The 20,398-nt window shown below is 40.6% G+C and overlaps 1 protein-coding gene across 1 annotated transcript; it reads left to right on the forward strand.

Annotated features, from left to right (window-relative positions):
• Positions 1–28: 28 nt before the first annotated feature.
• LOC139464956 (dynactin subunit 2-B-like) lies at positions 29–20,211 on the forward strand. Its single transcript, XM_071246587.1, has 13 exons — positions 29–88; positions 2,731–2,802; positions 3,555–3,651; positions 4,885–4,952; positions 6,154–6,252; positions 7,160–7,320; positions 7,691–7,832; positions 8,696–8,761; positions 9,166–9,204; positions 10,937–11,086; positions 12,090–12,192; positions 13,731–13,822; positions 17,509–20,211. The coding sequence occupies exons 1-13, from the start codon at positions 53–55 to the stop codon at positions 17,593–17,595; spliced, it is 1,212 nt and encodes a 403-aa protein (XP_071102688.1). The 5' UTR covers positions 29–52; the 3' UTR covers positions 17,596–20,211.
• Positions 20,212–20,398: the final 187 nt, after the last annotated feature.

The following is a 20,398-nucleotide window of genomic DNA, read 5'->3' on the forward strand; positions in this document are numbered from 1 at the left end:
GTGGTACACCTTATAATATCGGTCTCGCGAGAGTTCATCTTGGACGATAAAGATGGCTGACCCAAAATATGCTAATCTTCCTGGGATTGTAAGTCATAATTTCTAAAATGATGTTCAAGAATTATGTACTGAACTTACAGTTTCAAATGTAGTGGCATTGTTTTAAGGCGGGTGAAACAATTAGTGCTATGCATCACCAGTTATCACGGTACAACCCAGCCGATTTCAAGTTTCTCGCTATGTCAATTGTCATTTCAACAGACAACACTTTAGTCAAGTGACTCACCTGACATATACACATTTAGTGGTAGTTATTTAGCAGATTACTCATATTTCCTTGTTTCCGACAGTTACCGGGCGCTAAGTGGCTGTTGTTCCCGCTCCACTGATCTTACGTGCCTCTACGTTTTCGACCCGTAGCCCTAGGATCAGTTCTACAGATTGCCCCCCAATTCTATCCTTATCCCCAGATCCCCATTTCCTAACAAGCATACTTTTGCAATCATTAGGATTAGGGGCACCCGATACCCTCTTCCGATCAAACCCCCCTTCATGTCCTTCAGTTTAGGCACCACTTTACTATCCTTAGGGTTAGTTTTGAGTTGGGGTATGGTATGGTAGGGACGGGCCAAGTAGCTCGAGTATCCGGCTCAACGGGGGGGTCCAGAACCCAGGAACCCACAGGATTATACTCGGACCCTGTGGTACCACGGCATTCATCGTATTGAGGCATTTGTGATTTCTGGTAGTGCACACATGAAAAGCATCCTAGCTGCCATTTACTAATGCAAACCAGTAACCAGGAAGTGCTCGCTTTGTAAACAGTTTCAATTTCTGTGGAATGTTACGTCTTCTGTAAGTAAGGTTTTATAAACATGTTGATACTTACTTCTGGCATCTTTTTAATATTGCCTTACACCTATCTATCTATGGACTACGATATAACCCACTGTTTCCCAAGTGAAATTTCTCTATCGACCTGAACTTGATCATCTACATATTCCTGGTGATAAATAAGGTAACGGAAGTGATGTAGTCCGCACATTTTTGCCACTATGTGGCCAGAATTTGTTTGGAGATAATAAGGGCCTTAATGCCCTACTTAGCAATAAGTTCTTCACCAGTAGCCAAATGATAAATACATACTGTTGTCATTTAAGGAGTGCTATTATGTATGAATTGTTAACTTTTAACATTTTTTTCCCATTTTTTATCGACAAATTATTTTCTTCCATTTTTTAAAAGAAAATCTTAAAATATTTTTTCTGATATTTTGTTTTTGTTTTGATATTTCTTTTCTTAATTTTTGTTAAATATGCATTGAATACCTATTAATTATTACACATACTAAATTTTACTGGTGCTGTGTTTGCATTTGTCTGGATAAAATCACTGAAGTCAGGCATCATCATACTTAGTGGTCGGTAGAATCATGTCCTGTTTTTGTCCAATTCGGACCTCCAAACACAACTTGTCCCTGTACCACGATACGCTGGAGTACTCTCCCTTGTCACACCGAGCACGAGGCCCACCTCTCTATCTGCATGACTCATGTAAATAATGAACTTTTATCGGTAAGATACATGATATGGGCATAGTTAGTTAAAATAAATGACATCTGACATGGAGAACAGGAATAATCATAAAGCTTAGCAAGTGTATTTTGTTCCATTTTGTTCCGTTTAGCGTACATAACAAGTAAGGTGATACACCGAGGTTGCTGGCTACATCATCAGCGTTTAGTCACATGATGCATTGTTTAATGACAAAAAAATCACTACTATAACTACTGGTTACCCTCAAGCCACTAATGTTCACATTTCTATATGACTATGCACTCATTCCTACTGCCTTTTAGGCCTTGATCTTTGAATAACAATGAAGCTTCTGTCAACTTCAGTGTGGATATTATGAGATAATTTTATATTGGTATCTGAATAGTTTTTGCCAGGGCTCCAGTAACACAATTCCCAAGTGGACATTTTGTACCCAACTTGAGACCTACATCGGGTACCCGGGGATTAAATTTGGACTCATCCCAGCCCAAGGAAATGGGTTACTTATATCATCCTTTTAACAAATTAAATCAATGTGATCAAGTTTTGATTTTCATCGGGGGAAAATGGCTACTGTGGGAGTGGACAAGGCAGCCTGTGCTCAAAATGATAAAACCTACTAGCTGGAACTTGACTACAACTTAGTATAAGGATGACTTTTCTGTAGATTGTGATGTTGTTATTGGACTATTGCTAGCTGAGCTTACTAGAATTTTACTAGCCTGAGGCTTTTCAGACTGAAGGAATACAATCAAGTGCTGATCACTTGGTAAACAAGCACTTATTTTCTGTGATGGCACTTGTGGTCATGTCACAATCTAGGGTGAAGTGTTGGCAAATTAGACTATACTATTATCTTATCTTAGTTCAAGCTGGCTGGGTACAATGTGTGAAGCCCATTTCTGGTGTCCCCCCGCCGTGATATTGCTGGAAAATTGCTAAAAGCAGCGTAAAACCATACTCACTCACTCACTGATTAGATCAAGCTGGCAGTGTGAGTTTGATCCTCTTTGGATTAGTTGTGTTAGAGTTAGAGTAGAATACCCTAACTTTTACCTTCAGCCCTCATATCCTTTTTTCAGATCAAGCGCCCTTTCCAAATATTATTGTTATAGAAGTTGCTCTAAATTTGGTAGTCTTGACATGAAATGTATGTCCTGGTTTTATGTTGCAGGATGTCAACTCTCCAGATGTCTTTGAGACGAATGAGCTGCCTGAAGATGACCAGGCTATTCATAAAGATGCCGTAAGTTGATCTCTAGACGGAGGTGGGGCGGTTGGGTAGCCTAGTGGTTAAAGCGTTGGCTCGTCACACCGAAGACCCGGGTTCGATTCCCGACATGGGTACAATGTATGAAGCCTATTTCTGGTGTCCCCCGCCGTGATATTGCTGGATTATTGCTAAAAGCAGCGTTAAACCATACTCACTCACTCACTCACTCACTCACTCACTCACTCACTCACTCACTCACTCACTCATTCACTCATTCATAACCAGATGACATGGGACTCGTAGTACCAATCATTGATTTGTCCAGTCCTGGCTTACTTACAGACTGCCGCATGTAGCTGGAATATTGCTGAGTGCGGGGTTAAACAACAAACAACCAAAACCAATACTCTTTTTGAAGACTGCGCTTATGTCAAAGGCAGAACAAGGTCCTATTCCACAAAGCAATCTTAGTGCAAAGACTGTTGTAAGTCTGTGTTTAGGTATGGAAGTTAAATGTTTTTTGTGTAAGCGGACACAAGTTCCCAGTACCAGATGAGATGAGAGGATGAGAGATCAGATCAGTTGCTATCTGTTAGTTTTATTATGCCTCAAAGTACTGATAGAAAGATGAAACTAAATCGTTCAAATGTATGTTTAAGGATACACCATTTTGCACAAATATTGAAAACAAGGGTGACAACTCTAGTTTGCTTTGTAAAATTAGAGTGATCTCCCCTTCCCAATATAAGCCACTGATAATGCACTTTCACCCTTTCCTTTTGCAGACAGATATAAGTCCTGACTGTGTAGAGAAGTTGCCTATAGACACCAAGGCTGCCCACGGTGTTTTCAAGGGGAAAGAGGCCAGCTCTTCTGGCATAGGTAATCAGCCCAGATGTAACATGTTTCAGAGACAAATATGTTTTGGACGGCATAACGACACAGAGTGGAGTTCATTGTGTCCACCTTTAAGATGGTTGTTTGTTCTGAGTCGATCATTGCAAAGTGGTTCTGGGCCAGTTTGTTCCTCGCTTCATCCTTCATCCTTCACCCTGTTGTCATCATGTAGTCCTTGAAGTAGGCTGGCTATCGATATGGATCATAGATATCGATAATTGTTGAATAAATATCTATCAATTATCGATAAAATGTAACTTTGAGCAAATATGCAAAAAAAGTCTAAAAGAAATCAACACACTTCATGCCACTGGTGGGGGGCACGGGTGGCCCAGTCGTCTATGGCGCCGCGATTCGCTGTGCAGAGTTGGATCCCTTAGGCATGCCAGAAACCTATGATTGTGGGTTCGAATCCCGGTTCGCCCCGATTATGTTTCTAGGTTTGTCAGCACCATACGCGTGCTCGTGGGTTTCACCGAAGTGGTAAACGTCTAAGACCTGCATCACTTCGGGCTTTCCTCCCACATTAAGCTGACACGCCGTGATATGACTGGAATACTGTTAAAAGCGGCGTTAAACCAGACTCACTCACTCACTCACTCACTCATGCCACTGGTGAGTGGTAACACATTTATGCATGGATTACTCTGTGGACAATTACGTGTGACAAAAACAGTTGCTCTCCGTCTTTGGCAGTTCACATGATTGACAATAACAAGTCGTTTTGGTAAATTTAAATTTTATTTCATCTCAATTTTTTATGTAAGATATTATCGATGACACAATTTTCAAATCGATAATCGTTAATATTTCTTCCCATCGATGATAATTCTGAATAACAATCATTTTAGCCAGCCCTACCATGAAGTCTGTTAATGCTTCTCCTTGTGGACTTTTTAGCAATTGAATCCACTCATATGTTGACTTGATTCAATGAAACAAGGGGAGGGGTCTTTGTACAGACTGTGAAATTCGCCATCTTCTTTGTCGGTCACAAGTCACCAATTAAAGAAGATAAAAATTTGAAAGATGGACTCCAGATAATATTTTCAGCCATTGTGTAAATTGTTTGCTTATTCCGCATTACTCCTTTATGAGTATTGCTGCCGCCATTAAATTTCTGTGAAAGTAAGAATCCTGAATGTATCTTCAAGCAGTGATTCAGGGCTCCACGAATAAATTCATCGTCTGAGCGTTTGTGTGGCCTATCTGTTTCAGATTTCTCGGACAGGATCAGTAAGTCACGGCGCACTGGCTACGATGTTCATCAGGCTGAATATGAAATAGTAAGTTGACTGATTAATACCGCCCTGGGTGTCGTTGTACAAAACAACCTTAGCGCTACAACTATCGTAAGCCTATGTTAAGGTATGGGAGTTAAGATCACCTTAGTGCTAAGATCGCTTTGTACAATGGCACCCTGCACTACTTTTATATAATCATTATTAATTGGTATGAGGTCAATAGGTTTATTGCTTGGACGCAATGATTGAAATGTGTTTACTTGATCTGAAGATTTATCAAGTGGGAAAAACGTGAGCAAATTCGATTTTGTTTCCACTCTTGACGAAGGCTTTTCTTGTCTCTATTCGGGGTGCAGAGTTGTTTCCCTTGGATGTGCCTGAGATCTATGATCGTGCATCAGAGCATGCTCCTGTTGTTCACCAAAGTGGTAAATCTTTAACACCTGCATTCCTTCAGGCTTTCCTCCCACATCAAGCTGACATGCTGTGTTACTGAAATACTGATCACACAGCATTATTTTGTGTGTTTGTTTGTTGTTTAACCCCACACGCCATATTCCAGCTATATGGTGCCGGTCTGTTGATAATTGTGTCTGGACTAGACAATCCAGTGATTGACATCATGAGCATCAATCCACACAATTAGGATACGATGACATACATCAACCAAGTCAGCGAGCCTGACGACCCGATCTCTTAAGTAGCCTTTTACGACAAGCATAGTTGCCTTTCATGGCAAGCATGGGTTGCTGAAGACCTATTCTACCCTGGATCTTCACTGGTCTCAAACGGTATTAAACTCACTCACTCATGTTTCCCTTTTAACAGTATTCCAGTTATATCGTGTCAGCTTATTGTGAGAGGAAAGCCCGAAGTGATGCAGGTCTCAGACGTTTACTACTTCGGTGAAACCCACGAGCACGGGTATGGTGCTGAAACCTAGAAACATAATTGGGGCGAACCAGGATTCAAACCCACAATCATAGATTTCTGCACAGTGAATCGCAGTGCCTTAGACGACTGGGCCACCCGCGCCCCTGTTTCTAGTGCCCAAGGTATGGCAGTGTAAAGCTGACTGAGGATGCTGCCTTGTAAAGTTGCACCAGAAACCAAAAGGAATTGTCAGCATCTGGAACAAATATAGCTGACTGTCCCAGGGCATACGACATTTTAATATTCAATTTTAGGGAGGAAGCCTTGACATTGCATTTGAAATGCCCCAAGAGTTATCTCCCTTTTCCAGCTGGAACAGGGGTCAACGGCCAGGGAAACTCCTCAGCAGAAGTACCAACGCCTACAACATGAGATCCGTGAGCTTGCAGAGGAGGTCAACAAGATCAAGGTCAGTTGTGGGTCATTGTTTAAAGTTGTTCAACAGACACAGTCACTTGTTCAAGTAGTTCTCTGTGACACAAGATCACGATCATCGCTTGTACAACATTTGTAGTCATTTTTATGTGTAGGTCCTTGTCCACATCATTGTGGTGATTCCAGGTTAGACGTAGCCCCCAGCAACCTAGTGTGTGGAGGCATCATAAAACAGCAACTTGTAATGACTCCTTTGGGGAATCTGAGACAGGAGAGGCTTCTGGTGAACAGTGCTTGTAAGATTCATCAAAAATGAATTTGCTAATAGAGTCATCATGACCCAATGGTGTGCTCTTGCATTGGCTTACCTGGGCCCACTTGCACAAGCGATCTTAGCACTAAGAATGATTGTAACTCTCATGCTTTTACATAGGCTTACAATAGTCTTAGCGCTAAGATCGCTTTGTGCAAGTGGGCCCAGGTCCTTATGGTTGGAATATTGCTGACTGCAGCATAAAGAACAATTCACTCACTCACAGTCTGTGTGAAGCAAGCACCTGTGTGTATTCTCCAGGACTGTGTGAAGTAGGTTTGATGTGGTGGTGTTACATTGCTCTAGTGTTGAAGCAAGCACCTGTGTGTATTCTCCAGGACTGTGTGAAGTAGGTTTGATGTGGTGGTGTTACATTGCTCTAGTGTTGAAGCAAGTACCTGTGTGTATTCTCCAGGACTATGTGAAGTAGGTTTGATGTGGTGGTGTTACATTGCTCTAGTGTTGAAGCAAGCACCTGCATGTATTCTCCAGGACTATGTGAAGTAGGTTTGATGTGATGGTGCTCTAGTGTTGAAGCAAGCACCTGCGTGTATTCTCCAGGACTGTGTGAAGTAGGTTTGATGTGGTGGCTCTAGTGTTGAAGCAAGCACCTGCGTGTATTCTCCAGGACACTGTGAAGGATGAGAAGTCCACGGAGAAGCTGTCGCCAGTGCAGATGGGGAAGCAGCTGGAGTACCTGCAACACCAGCTTGTGGACCTCCACCTGGAGAAGCTCCTGGGACCAGAGGCGTCCGTGGATCTCTCTGACCCTCAGGGAGCGCTCAGAAAGTAGGTCGACATCACTCACAGTTTAACAACAGCAATATGCACTCAGACCTGAAATAGCCCATTTTCTGAATAGGTCACAAAAAAGACATGTATGAACATTAACCTTTGAAAATGCAGAAACGTCCTGCTGAGCATGTCTATATCTTGAATTTAGCTATCTGTAACCATGGTAACTCTGCATGCTAGACATGCAAATTTGTCCAATATTTTTTCACAATTAATCTTAATTTGTAAAATAATTTGGAATTTGTGGATAACAGTTAGCATGATTAGAAGTTGACACTGAATAGTAAGTTTAACTAGTCTGTAAATCAGTCCAGACAGGTTGTTGTGTAATATTATGTTTACAATATCATATTCCCCTGTGTAGGCGTTTAATGAGTCAGATTGATGCATACAAGCCTGTTCAGGCAGCCAAGAATGTGCCAGCCAATCAGCAAGGAGGACCAGATCATGTGACTTATGAGCTGTACTACAGACCTGAGCAAGCTCAGTTCAGTAAAAATGCTCGGGTAGGTAATTGTAATCATCAGTACATAAGGGTTGATGCTTGTTTGCATAAATAATAAGTGTGTGAGGTTACCGGTGTATCAGTAAATTAAGGTTCATTCTTTCCACGATTTTTTTCATGCTCGATATGTCGGATGATTTCAATTTGGGATCTTGATTATGTGTTTAATGTTATATACTTGCCAAATGCCTTCGGTGCCCAGGAGAGAGGATCCGGGGACCCAAGATGGCTGCATATTTATTGAATGAGTAGCGTGATACGTATCACAATACGACCTTGTGCATTTCAAAATATTGTGATACACTTTAAATCTCAAATACCTATCCCTAGTAAATAATTATAAAAAATAGAAATGTGTAATATTTTCATGGCTATCCACATAAAGTTCTTATTAAATTTGGCGATCCCTTTTTTTCGCTCTCATGTTTTTATGACATCACAAATCCGAGTGGTGCAAAAGTAGGGCTGGCTATCGATAAAGATCACAGAGATCAATAACTGTTATCAGAATATCGAGCAATTATCGATAAATATCAGAGAAGTAACTTTGAGAAAATATGCGAAAAAGTCCGAAAGAAATCAACACATTTCACATCAATGGTGAGTGGTGATACATTTATGCATGGATTACTTTTTGGACATTTTAGACATTACAAAAACATTTTGCCATCCGTCTTTGGCAATTAGCGATTGACAATAACAAGTCCTTATTGGTATATTTATGTATGAAATTGTCGAGAATACAATTTTCATATCGATAATCGTAAATATTTCTCCCCATTGACTATAATTCTGATTATCGATCTCTTTAGCCAGCCCTACGTGTTTGTATATCGTTCAGTTAGTGGTCTGTCTCGCTTACAGATGGCAAGTCTAGAAGAGAGGCTGGAGCGTCTGGAAGCTGTCCTAGGACAAAATGGAGATAAGATGGTAAGGATACGATGGCTCTCAGTGGTTAAAGCATTTGCTTGTAAAGCTGGGGTACAATTTGTGAAGCCTATTTTCCTGTGTCCTCCGCCGTGATATTGCTGGAATATTGCTAAAAGCGGCATAAAACCATACTCGCTCCCTCCCTCACTCACTCCCTCACTCACTCCCTCTCACTCACTCCCTTCGATCCTTTTATGCCGGCGTAAGGCTTCTAAGTTTGTCAGCATCATGAGATTGCTCGTGGGTTTCATCAAAGATGACAAGGCTCCGCAATTCACTGTTCAGAGTTGCGTCCCTTGGGTGCGCCAGAATTCTATTATCGTGGGTTCCAATCCCGGTTCGCCACGATTATGTTTCTGGGTTTGACAAACAAAACATAATCACTCAACATTGTAATGTTTCAGACACTGCTGACAAATGACACTGACAACAAGAGCGTTGTGGTAAGTTATTGTATGATGTCATATGTATTGGACACTGTTTACCAGTATATATTCGAGCACTTAATCAGAAGGTAGTGGGATTGGGGGAAGTGTAGGCGCTCAGAGTTCAGTCTCTAATCATATACTGTAAATCATGAAATTAATGCGTCTCCAAAAGAATGCGAACGCTGGCCCCTTGCCAAAAATGCGACTCAATATGAATGCGACACCCCCTCCTCTCAAGCATCAGTGGATATGTTATCTAAAGAAAATGTCCTCTGTCAGGTTTACCCAAGAATCCTCGCATGAATCCAACCTTACATTAATCCTATCACACACCAAATAGAACTGCTTATTAGCGCTGAGTAGTGTATTTCTGCTAAAACAATGCATGCGCGCTGGCTCGTGTCAGCCTTTGATGCAGTCGTAAAGAAAAAAGGCACTGTGTTGCGTGGATGGCGTCTGTCTGGACTTGCAGGTGTGATCAGTGATGACATAAGTAAGTAGAACTCTTGTCATGACCCCAGCAGTGACAATTCACAGGATGTAATTAGTGTTTGAATGACATTCTTTATATACTTGTTACAAGTGCTGCTCAATAAACAGTGATGTGGAAAACATAGTTGTTTGTTTTCAGCGTATTTCCAAGTTGGTATTTCTGCTAAACAGTTATTGTTGATATAAATGCGATGTTTAATAATGCGAGCCAAGACCTATCGCATTTTTTCGCATTTAATTGACGCTCGCGTTAATTTTAAGATTTACAGTATATATTCGTATATATTATCTCCATCCAGGAGAGTCATGGGGTGTGTTGGAGACAGTGGGGTAGCCATGTGGAGGAAGTGTTGAGTCATCACACCAACACTTTGGTTTGTTTCCCGAGATGGGTACAGTGTGGCCCATTTTGAATCCTCTGCCATGATATGCCTGGAATATTGCTGAAAGTGAAAGAAAACCTCACTCGCTCATTCGCTTACATACTCAGGCATGTCCTCAGAGCTGAAACTTGATGTTGAACTATGAACACAGATGATTTGATGTTATCAGCTACCATTTTAATAATGTGATCTCAAATCTTCCATTCAGTCGTCACATGGCTTACAATGATCACACATTGTAATCATCATCTCCTGGGCCCACTTGCACAAAGCGATCTTAGCGCTAAGACTATTGTAAGCCTATGTTAAAGTATGGGAGTTACGATCATCTTAGCGCTAAGATCGCTTTGTGCAAGTGGGCCCTGTTCTGTAGATCGGTAGTGTTTATTTAGTCCACCATTATCATTGATGACTTTGAAGAATGTGTGATTCTGATTAAAATGAGGTATCACTTTTCTGATTGATACCTCTAAATTAGGCCTTTACTTGAACATGTCGATAGCCTGCATGTTGAGCCATAAAAAATGGCTGCTGATAAACCATCAGAACTGAATAGGTTCGATATCGGAACATTAAGTAAGTCACAAGAAGAACATCCAAGCGACTATGCTTGATGCAAGATGTGGCTAACGGGATTGGGTGGTCAGGCCGGCTGACTTGGTTGATGCATGTCATCCTATCCCAATTTTCGTGGATCGATGCTCATGACGTCAATCACTGGATTGTCTGGTCCAGACTTGAATATTTACAGACCGCCTTCATATAGCTTGAATATTGCTGAGTCTGGCGTTGAACAACAAACAAACAAACACCATACTTGCATTGTTTGTTGCTACGAGCAGCCATGTTGCAGCCTGTTGTTCCTTGTGCAGGGAGCCGTGAGTGTCCTCAACTCCAAACTGTCGCTGCTGGAGCAGAGTAACCTAGAACAGGTGGACATCCGCTTACAGAGCGTGCTGCAGAAACTCACACAGATAGCAGAGAAGAAGGCCTCACAGGAAGACGTGGAAAAACAGAAAAAGGTAGCATTGTTTGCTGATCATAGGGTCAGGTGTCACAGTGGTCTTTTGCACTGCACTTTACTGTGCATCTTGCATCCCTTTAGATCCGATGTTGGTTCAACCCGTGAAGAATAGGTCTTCAGCAACCCATGCTTGCTGTAAAACGTGATTATGCTTGTCGTAAGAGGCGACTAACAGGATTGGGTGGTCAGGCTCCCTGAATTGGTTGATGCATGTCATCGATCCGAATTGCGTGGATCGATGCTCATGATATCAATCACTGGATTGTCTGGTCCAGACTTGATTATTTACAAACAGCCGTCATATAGCTGGAATATTGCTGAGTGTGGTGTTAAACAATAGCCTATGATTGTGGGTTCCAATCCCGGTTCGCCACGATTATGTTTCTGGGTGGGTCAGCACCATACCTGTGCTCATGGGTTTCACCAAACTGGTAAACGTCTGAGACCTGCATCACTTCCGGCTTTCCTCCCACATTTCAACACTTGCATGTTTTGGATGTAATATAAGAAGCAAAAAAGTATATTTATGAGTCATTTTTCTGATTGTGGTAAAATCCAAGACCTTCATCACTTCAAACTTTCCTATTAATCTGACATGCCATGATATAACTGGAATACTGTTCAAGGCAGCGTTAAACCCAACTCACTCACTCATTTCACTCTTATTAGCAGGAATATAAGGATTCACTGTTTATGTCCACCAACACCCCAGCCCCTACACCCCAGCCCCTACACCCCAGCCCCTACACCCCAATTTGGAAATTCTTAAATGTCTTTATACTAAGCATGAAGTACTGTTTGTTCATTATGACTGCTTCCAATTGCACAATACAATCTATCATCGAAACTAGTCGGGTAGCCTAGTGATGTAAGCGTTCGCTCGTCAAGCCAAAGACCCGGGTTCAATGGGTACAATGTGCGAAGCCCATTGCTGCAATATTGCTAAAAGCGGCGTAAAATCGAACTCACTCACTCACTTATTAATGCTTTCATGTTTTAAGGTGTCCGAGTTATACGAGCTAGTCATGAAGTGGGAGAGTGTTGCTGATTCCCTTCCTCAAGTAGTCGACAGGATGGTGGCTCTCAAAGATCTCCATGAACAAGGTACTTTTCTGAGGAGTGGAACACTCTGCTTAAAAACTTCGGGTTATATTTCTCATGACTGAAAACCTATTAGTATTTCTTCATGAGACCCGTGAAGATTCCGGGGCAGATTAGGTCTTCAGCAACCCATACTTGCCGTAAAAGGCGACTAACGGGATCGGGTGGTGAGGCTCGCTGACTTGGTTGATACATGTCATCGATCCCATTTGCGTGGATCGATGTTCATGCTGTCAGTCACTGGATTGTCTGGTCCAGACTCAATTATGTACAGACCGCCGTCATATAGCTGGAATATTGCTGAGTGTGGCGTTAAACAACAAACAAACAAAACATAATGTTGTATAATATGAAATATCAATAGTAAGGATTTTATGATTCACCATTTGATGCCATGTAGATTGAATGTTGACGAGTGTGCCATTATACAACAAACAAAAAATGTGATGATATTAGGACTGGCTAAAAAGATTGATGATCAGAATTATCGTAGATGGGAAGAACTATTAACGATTATCGATATGAATTGTTGTCATTGATAATCACTAACATAAACTATTGGGATGAAATAAAATTTGGATTTACTGAAATAGACGTGTTATTGTCAATCACGTCAATTGTTGAAGACGGAAAGCAACTGTTTTTGTAATATCTCAAATGTACACAAAATAATCTATGTATACTGGGTCACCATTCACCAGTGTCATGAAATATGTTGATTTCTCTCAGGACTTTCTTGCATATTGGCTTATAGTTACTTTTCCAATATTTATCAATAATTGATTGATATTTAGTTAGCCATTATCGATCTCTATAATCTCTATCGATAGCCAGATTGACAAACAGAAAATAATTTGGCAGGGGTAAGAGTATTCAGGGTAGTCAACACTTGTTTGTAAACCTAACGGTCAGTCGGTTGCGAGTTCAAGGCCAAGCATGATTGTGGCCACCTATCACAGTGGGGAGCTTTGACTGGTGGCAGCGATAGTAGAGAGCTCCGCGAACAGGATATGGCTGTGAGGAAAATCTCAACAGAACTGATGGGTCCTGATGAATTTTAATGCTTAACGTAAAACACCATTCAAACACTATCGTAAACATAAAATTCATCTTTTTTTATCGTAAATGCTTAACGTAAAATACCAAAAAATAACTGCTTAACATAAATAAATAATTTACTGCTTATTGTAAAATGATTAAAATGGTCAAAAACAGTCTTCAAGACCCAAATGCTTCGCCACAGAAAGCAGGCTGCGCAACTGACGCAGGGGACCAGTCTAGAATGTTTAGCGATTTGAGATTTTACCCGGTATAAGAAATATGAATTGTCAGGATGAAACGAAAGCAGAATTAAAAGTCCCATGTCCCGCCATGGCCGATTTAGGAATTTTCACGACGATTTTATGGAAAAAGAAGAAAAATTACTGCTTAATGAAAAAGTACCCTTAATTTTACTGCTTACTGCTTAAGGGACCCCCCCATCAGGACCCTCTTTCATTTTTTGTTAAACAATAAAATACGCTGCCATATTTATTTCCCAGCTCTACAGTTCAGCCAGGCCTTAACCCACCTGGACACATCTCAGCAGGAGATTAATGGCAGTCTCAAGGCCCATACAGACATGCTGGCACAGGTACGTGTCTAGGTGGAGATTCAGCATTGCTCCCCAGAAACCGATGCTGGTGGTAAGAAGCGACTAAATGATCAGGGTGCCATTGTACAAAACAACCTTAGCGCTACGACTGTTGTAAGTCTATGTTAAGGTATGGGGGCTACGATAACCTTAGTTCTACGACTGTCGTAAGTCTGTGTTAAGGTATGGGGGTAAAGATAACCTTAGCGCTACGACTGTTGTAAGTCTATGTTAAGGTATGGGGGTAACGATAACCTTAGCGCTACGACAATTGTAAGTTTATGTTAAGGTATGGGGGTTACGATAACCTTAGTGCTACGACTGTCTTAAGTCTGTGTTAAGGTATGGGGGTAACGATAACCTTAGCGCTACGACTGTTGTAAGTCTATGTTAAAGGGGCACTAATCTAACGCCATTCCCCGGACTGGTTGTTGCCTTTGTTATTGTTTTTTCCCCCGTGAGTACCCGGATGATACGCAACGCAACTGAGCGTGACCAGAGACTGGGCTACCGCCTGCAAGGACAGCTAAATAAACTTGGAGGCTGGAGGAAATATTTGTTTTACGCATTTTTGCATAAACACTGATTGGTTAACTGTGATCTATAAAGATTTCGACAAAGGACACATGTTAATTAATTTCTTCAGCCTAAACAAACAGACAAAAAGAACAGCGGAGCTCATCAGATGTCATTTGGAAATACCCCAGATGGTTATAGTTTAATACTAAAAAGAGTATCCATGCAGTGAAAGGATTTTCGGATTTCGGCTTGCGTCGATAATACGATTACTACTCCCTTGTTGTCATCCACGTTTTCTCGTATAACCCTACACTTGTGTATTTGTCGTCATTCACTTGATGCTCAGTTAATGAATTTATTACAGGTGCAATTAGTGGTAGCACCACTTACATTACCTGACAAAGGTTCCCATTTGGCATTTATTGTGTCTGGGGTAATTATTCAATCTAAATCCAGGTTTGAAGTGAGGTGAAATGTGTGTTATGTAATATGCACGTGGCAGCCCAGCAAGAGATGAATGATCAGTTGATTTACTTTGTTTTGTAAATCAACGGATCGTTCCTAGTCATCAAAGGATTAACAGAAAATACGTTGATTGATTTATCACTGTTATCTTGCACAGTGGATATGTCAAGAGTGAGTGTTTACATGTCTAGGTTTTCTAATACAAAGGGAATACACTCATATATTGGCGTGAAGTGCCGCTGTAAAAACAACATACTTTGTTCAAATGGTTAACTGATAATACGTTGATTGATTGATCATTGTTATCTATCACTCAATGGATTTTTTAGGAACCGTGGACGTTATGAAAATAGTTGTCACGTGGGCTTTCTCAGCCGACCATTGAGACGTGACACCTATGTAAAACACCTGAAACAATCCAAGTGATCAGTTGAGAAACGAACACGGGTTATAATATCCCAAAACGATATATATCTTTTAAAATATTTGATTGTTAGTGAGACACGTGACATCGAATAAGTTTCTTTGTAAAGCTGCAGACGAGTGGGATATTGTTCCTTTGTGTGGATATTCATGGATACATTCCTCGAACAAGGAAGCTGCCTAAAATTTATACACATAAATTTGGTAGGTTGTAATTATGATATTTGCATTTTGTTTTCCTTCTTTTGAACCGATTCGTTCTTGTTTCTCTACGTCTTGGTTGGGAAATTCTTCAATGCGCGATAGACGTTATTTTCACAGGTCTTTTCCTTTGTAAGCGTGTATATATTACTGTCAATTTGTAAAATGTGATTCTCTCAGGCAATTTATAAAATGTGTAAATATTTCAGTCATTTCGACTAAAAAATCTATCCAGATTGATTAAGACGATCAAAAAGGCCTACAAACATCACAACAGATTATTATGTAGGATTAGCAGCTTTTCAACGTAACATTTTCAGTTTCTTGGTGATGACATTAAACATCAAAATGTTTGGAATTTGTTATCATGATAATACAGATAGAAATGTTTTTCAGTCACTTTGTAAAATAACTGAATATTTAGACGTTTAATAAATGTGTTACACATTTGACAGTAAAAAAAATATACACACTATAAAAAAAGCAATGCTCGGGTGAAATATTTACTTTGTGTTGCAAGTCAAAAGTGTAAACGAAAATCGCAAAATTACCAAGCAAGTGACTTCGTCACCATTACCGATGCTATTTCATTTTGTTGATCAATTTGACCATACGCCCTTATTACTAACAATAAAAGTGACTAATGCGCTTACGAATGGCGCAGCAGAGGTCGCGAACTAGTCTAGATTTCTGCTATACATCCGGGTACGCACTGGGGAAAAACAATAACAAAGGCAACAACCAGTCCCGGGGAATTGCGTTAGATCAGTGCCCCTTTAAGGTATGGGGGTAACGATAACCTTAGTGCTACGACTGTCGTAAGTCTATGTTAAGGTATGGGGGTAACGATAACCTTAGCGCTACGACTGTTGTAAGTCTATGTTAAGGTATGGGGGTAACGATAACCTTAGCGCTACTACTGTCGTAAGTCTATGTTAAGGTATGGGGGTTACGATCACCTTAGCGCTAAGAACGGCACCCAGGTGTATCAATCACTGGATTATCTGGTCTAGATTCAGTTATTTACAGGCCATCGTCATATAGCTGGGATATTGCTGAGTGTGGCTTTAAATTGCAAAAGCAGACAAAAAACACCCAAACAAACATGTCGCTATATAACACGACGTTAAACCACATTTCACCTCACCTTGTATGCCTTGACGTAAAAAATATTTCTAACAAAATTTACATGATTTTTTCCTACCTATCACCATTTTCTTCTTTAATAAATCTGTGAACATGTAAACAAGGAAATACACAAGTCGGACAAAACTATGTGTTAGTGTCTGTATGACCTAAAATATCTCTAAATAAAAAGTACATTATTTTTTCGAACTTATCAACCAGAATGATTCATAAATAAATGTGCAAACCAAACAATACAGAAGTCTGGCTTAAAACACATCGTTGATGTCATTCTATTGTTTGAGCGCTCCATTATTTTTAGGGAACGGAGAGATGATAGTGTTCTCTGCCGCTGTTGCACATGCTCCGTCGCGAGCTGATCTTCACAGTGCATGTAATAAACTAGAAAACTTCAAGGCCTTAGGCGTGTTCTTAATCAAAACGGAACTAATAAAACGCATCTAAAAACACTACAATCTACCAAATCAAAATTACATAAACACACAAACATCCACCATACCCAGCTCCCTTAGTTCTCCTCCCCTACCCCATCGGCATCTATTCCAAATCTCAAAATTCCCAAATTCTATATAAGCAATCCCTAAAGCCCCCTCTTGGGTTGCACACACCACTTTCGCCCCTTTCGGAAACACATTAAATGGCCCTGGCCGGGCCCGTGTGCGAAATACGCATCAGTCGGAAAGCACACGTTAAATCTCCAAAGTAAGTAAGTAAGTGCATGTTTTATGACTCTTCAGAATGTGTTTTCAAAGTGTAGGAGTAGAGATGTGTTTCAAGTTGGGGAATATCCTCGTAACTCTCCATCCCTTAAAAATAATTGGCCTCTGTCCCTGCGGGTCCCTGCTCCATTATGTTTGAGGAATGGGGAGTTACTCGGACATCCTCCTCTTCATAGTGATGTACGGGTCTTTATCAACCATGTTATCTTACAGCTCCAGACAACGTTCAAGCAGAACACTGACGCCATTAAGAAGAACTGTGAAAGTCTAGAAGGCCGAATAAAGACCCTGCAGAAATAATGGATTGCTGACCATGACATTGTCTTATTTATTGATGTGCAATCTTCTCCTTCATCTTTTATGCCACTGGTTTGGAAGGGGTTTGTTAGAGTTTGATACAGATATGTATGAAGAAGGCAGATTTCTTGGATCAGTTAAGGATGAATTAAGCCTATTTAAACTAGGCTAAAAAGAATAAAAGTCTTGGTTCTCAAGCACCACCCGCATCATCATAAAGTCTGCTGCATGTTTCAATTTTATTTCCATTTTTAAAAAAATATAAAAATCCCAATACTTAAAAAGAATGCGATCCATTATAGCAATTATTTCCCTTCATATGTGGACTGCTTTACTGCACATCATGTATTATGGTCATGGCGGCAATAGGAGTTTGTATGCTTGTTTATGTAGGAGGCCCTTTCCCAGGTTGATGGTACACAACTGTTTGTTTGGTTACAAACCTCACCCCCACCCCAAGTAAAAAAAAAACCAAACCAAAAAAACCACTCCTGCCCGCGCTATATTTTCAAAAGTCATTGCCTGAGAACCAATTCTTTTATTATTTTTTTGCCTTGCCTATTTTTCTTCATAAATTAAAGAGCTGAAGAAGGGTATTTCAGTGATGGCATTTGTTTCGGTTACATTGTCTAGTTTTGTATATGTTCTGTTATAACAGTGTAACATATTGGTTTTATTCATCGAAAATTTCAAAAAGTTAGTACAAGACAAATGAAGGACTTCAATATTTGTATCCCTGTCAAATTTACGTAGCCAATCATTGGTGAAGCACCTGACAAGAATGGGGACCATGAGTTGGACATTTATCATACCACAAAATGAGTTCTCATTGTTATGGCTTAAAAAAATAATAGAATTGGGTCTCAGACAATGACTTTGAAAATATAGGGTGGGCGGACGGGCATTGTTTTTTTCTTCTTTGTTTTTCCTTGTTCAAACTAGTGTGTAGCCAAATAAGCAGCGAAACCTGGCAAAGGGACACACATAAACAGGCACACAAACTCCTATAGCTGCTATATAGCTGCCATGAGATGCGCAGGGAAGCAGTGCCCCTGAGAAAGGAAGTAACTGTGTGCCAAATTGGATCGCAGGACTTTATAAGTTTTACCTTACCTGACGCCACACAGTGCTTTAGCTTCCCTACCTTATACAAACAGACAGTGCTTGAACGAAGAGACAGTTTGGGCAGACTACAGCCTGTGCCATTAATCAGAAATGCTCATTTTTGTTTGGAATGGAAATATAAACGAAACATGCTGCAGCTTAGTGATGATGGGAACGGAGCCTGAGAACCAAGACTATTATTTTGTTTAGCCTAAGAAAACAGGAGTGCTTGCGGCATTGCAAACATTGCCAAAATATGTCCTACATTTAACTTGTCTTGTATCTGAATATGTTAGTGTGTTCACGTTGCCTCATGAATATACATTATGTCATGCATTTATCAGCAGTGGTTGAAAACATGTACTCAGTGACCTTCCCAGACCATGGTAAACTTGATCTGAATAAACGTGAGTATGTTAAATCGGTTAACTACGTAACTTTCAACCTCGTTTTTGTTTTGAAAAGCAGTTTATTATAAACATTATGATTAGTTTAATATGAGTTGTTTTGCTGTTCTATATGCCAGTATGTATGTTTCATTTATTATGGCAAGGTATCTAATACTTGTCTGGAATTGTTTGATAGGCATTACTTATACCTGTCTTGCTATCCGAATGGTAATGGTTTCTGTAATTTACCTAAAGAACAGCCTTTAGCTTATAATCCCCATTCCTTCTTAATATCTGCACATATTGATAAAATGTAATGTTTGTTTGTTTGTTGTTCAACGCCACACTCAGCAATATTACAGCTATTTGATGGCGGTCTGTACATAATCAAGTCTGGACCAGACAAACCAGTGACTGACAGCATGAGCATCGATCCACGCAGTTGGGATCAATGACATGCATCAACCAAGTTTTGGCGCCTGACCACCCGATCCCGTTAATCGCCTCTTGCGACAAGCATAGTCTCGCTTTACGGCAAGCTAGGACTGCTGAAGACTTATTCTACCCTGAATCTTCAGGGGCCTAAAATGTAATGTAATGTAATGTTGTACTTGGACAGTTATTACAATTTAAGGAGCTTCCAAAGCAAGTGGGGTCATGGATAGCCCAGTTGTCTAAGGTGCCTAGGTGGTTATGTAGAGTTGCATCCCTTTGAGATGGCAGAAACCTATGAACGTGGGTTCGAATCCCGATCATGTTTTAAGGTTTGTCAGCACCATACCTGTGCTTGTTGGTATCGCCAAAGTCTGAGACCTGCATCACTTTAGGCTTTTCTTCCACATCAAGCTGACATGCTGTGATGTAACTGGAATACTGTTCAAAGCGGTGTTAAACCCAACTCACTCACTCATTCCAAATCAAGTTATTGATATACATAGCCGTTCCACTGTCACTAAGGAAGCTTTGTAATTGTGCTCTGAAGTTACCTTGTGAGTATCTACTTAATGTGGGGGGCACGGGTGGCCCAGTTGTCTAAGGCGCCGCGATTCGCTCTGCAGAGTTGCGTCCCTTGGGCACGCCAGAAACCTATGATTGTGGGTTCGAATCCCGGTTCGCCCTTATTATGTTTCTATACCATACCTGTGCTCGTGGGTTTCACCGAAGTGGTAAACGTCTGATACCTGCATCACTTCGGGCTTTCCTTCCACATTAAGCTGACAAGCCATAATATAACTGGAATACTGTTAAAAGTGGTGTTAAACCCAACTCACTCACTCACTCTACTTAACGTGTCATCAGCCAAGAAAAATGTC

This window comes from Haliotis cracherodii, unplaced genomic scaffold (genome assembly GCF_022045235.1).
Source record: "Haliotis cracherodii isolate W230 unplaced genomic scaffold, xgHalCrac1.p SCAF_17, whole genome shotgun sequence".
NCBI classification, from domain to species: Eukaryota; Metazoa; Mollusca; class Gastropoda; order Lepetellida; family Haliotidae; genus Haliotis; species Haliotis cracherodii.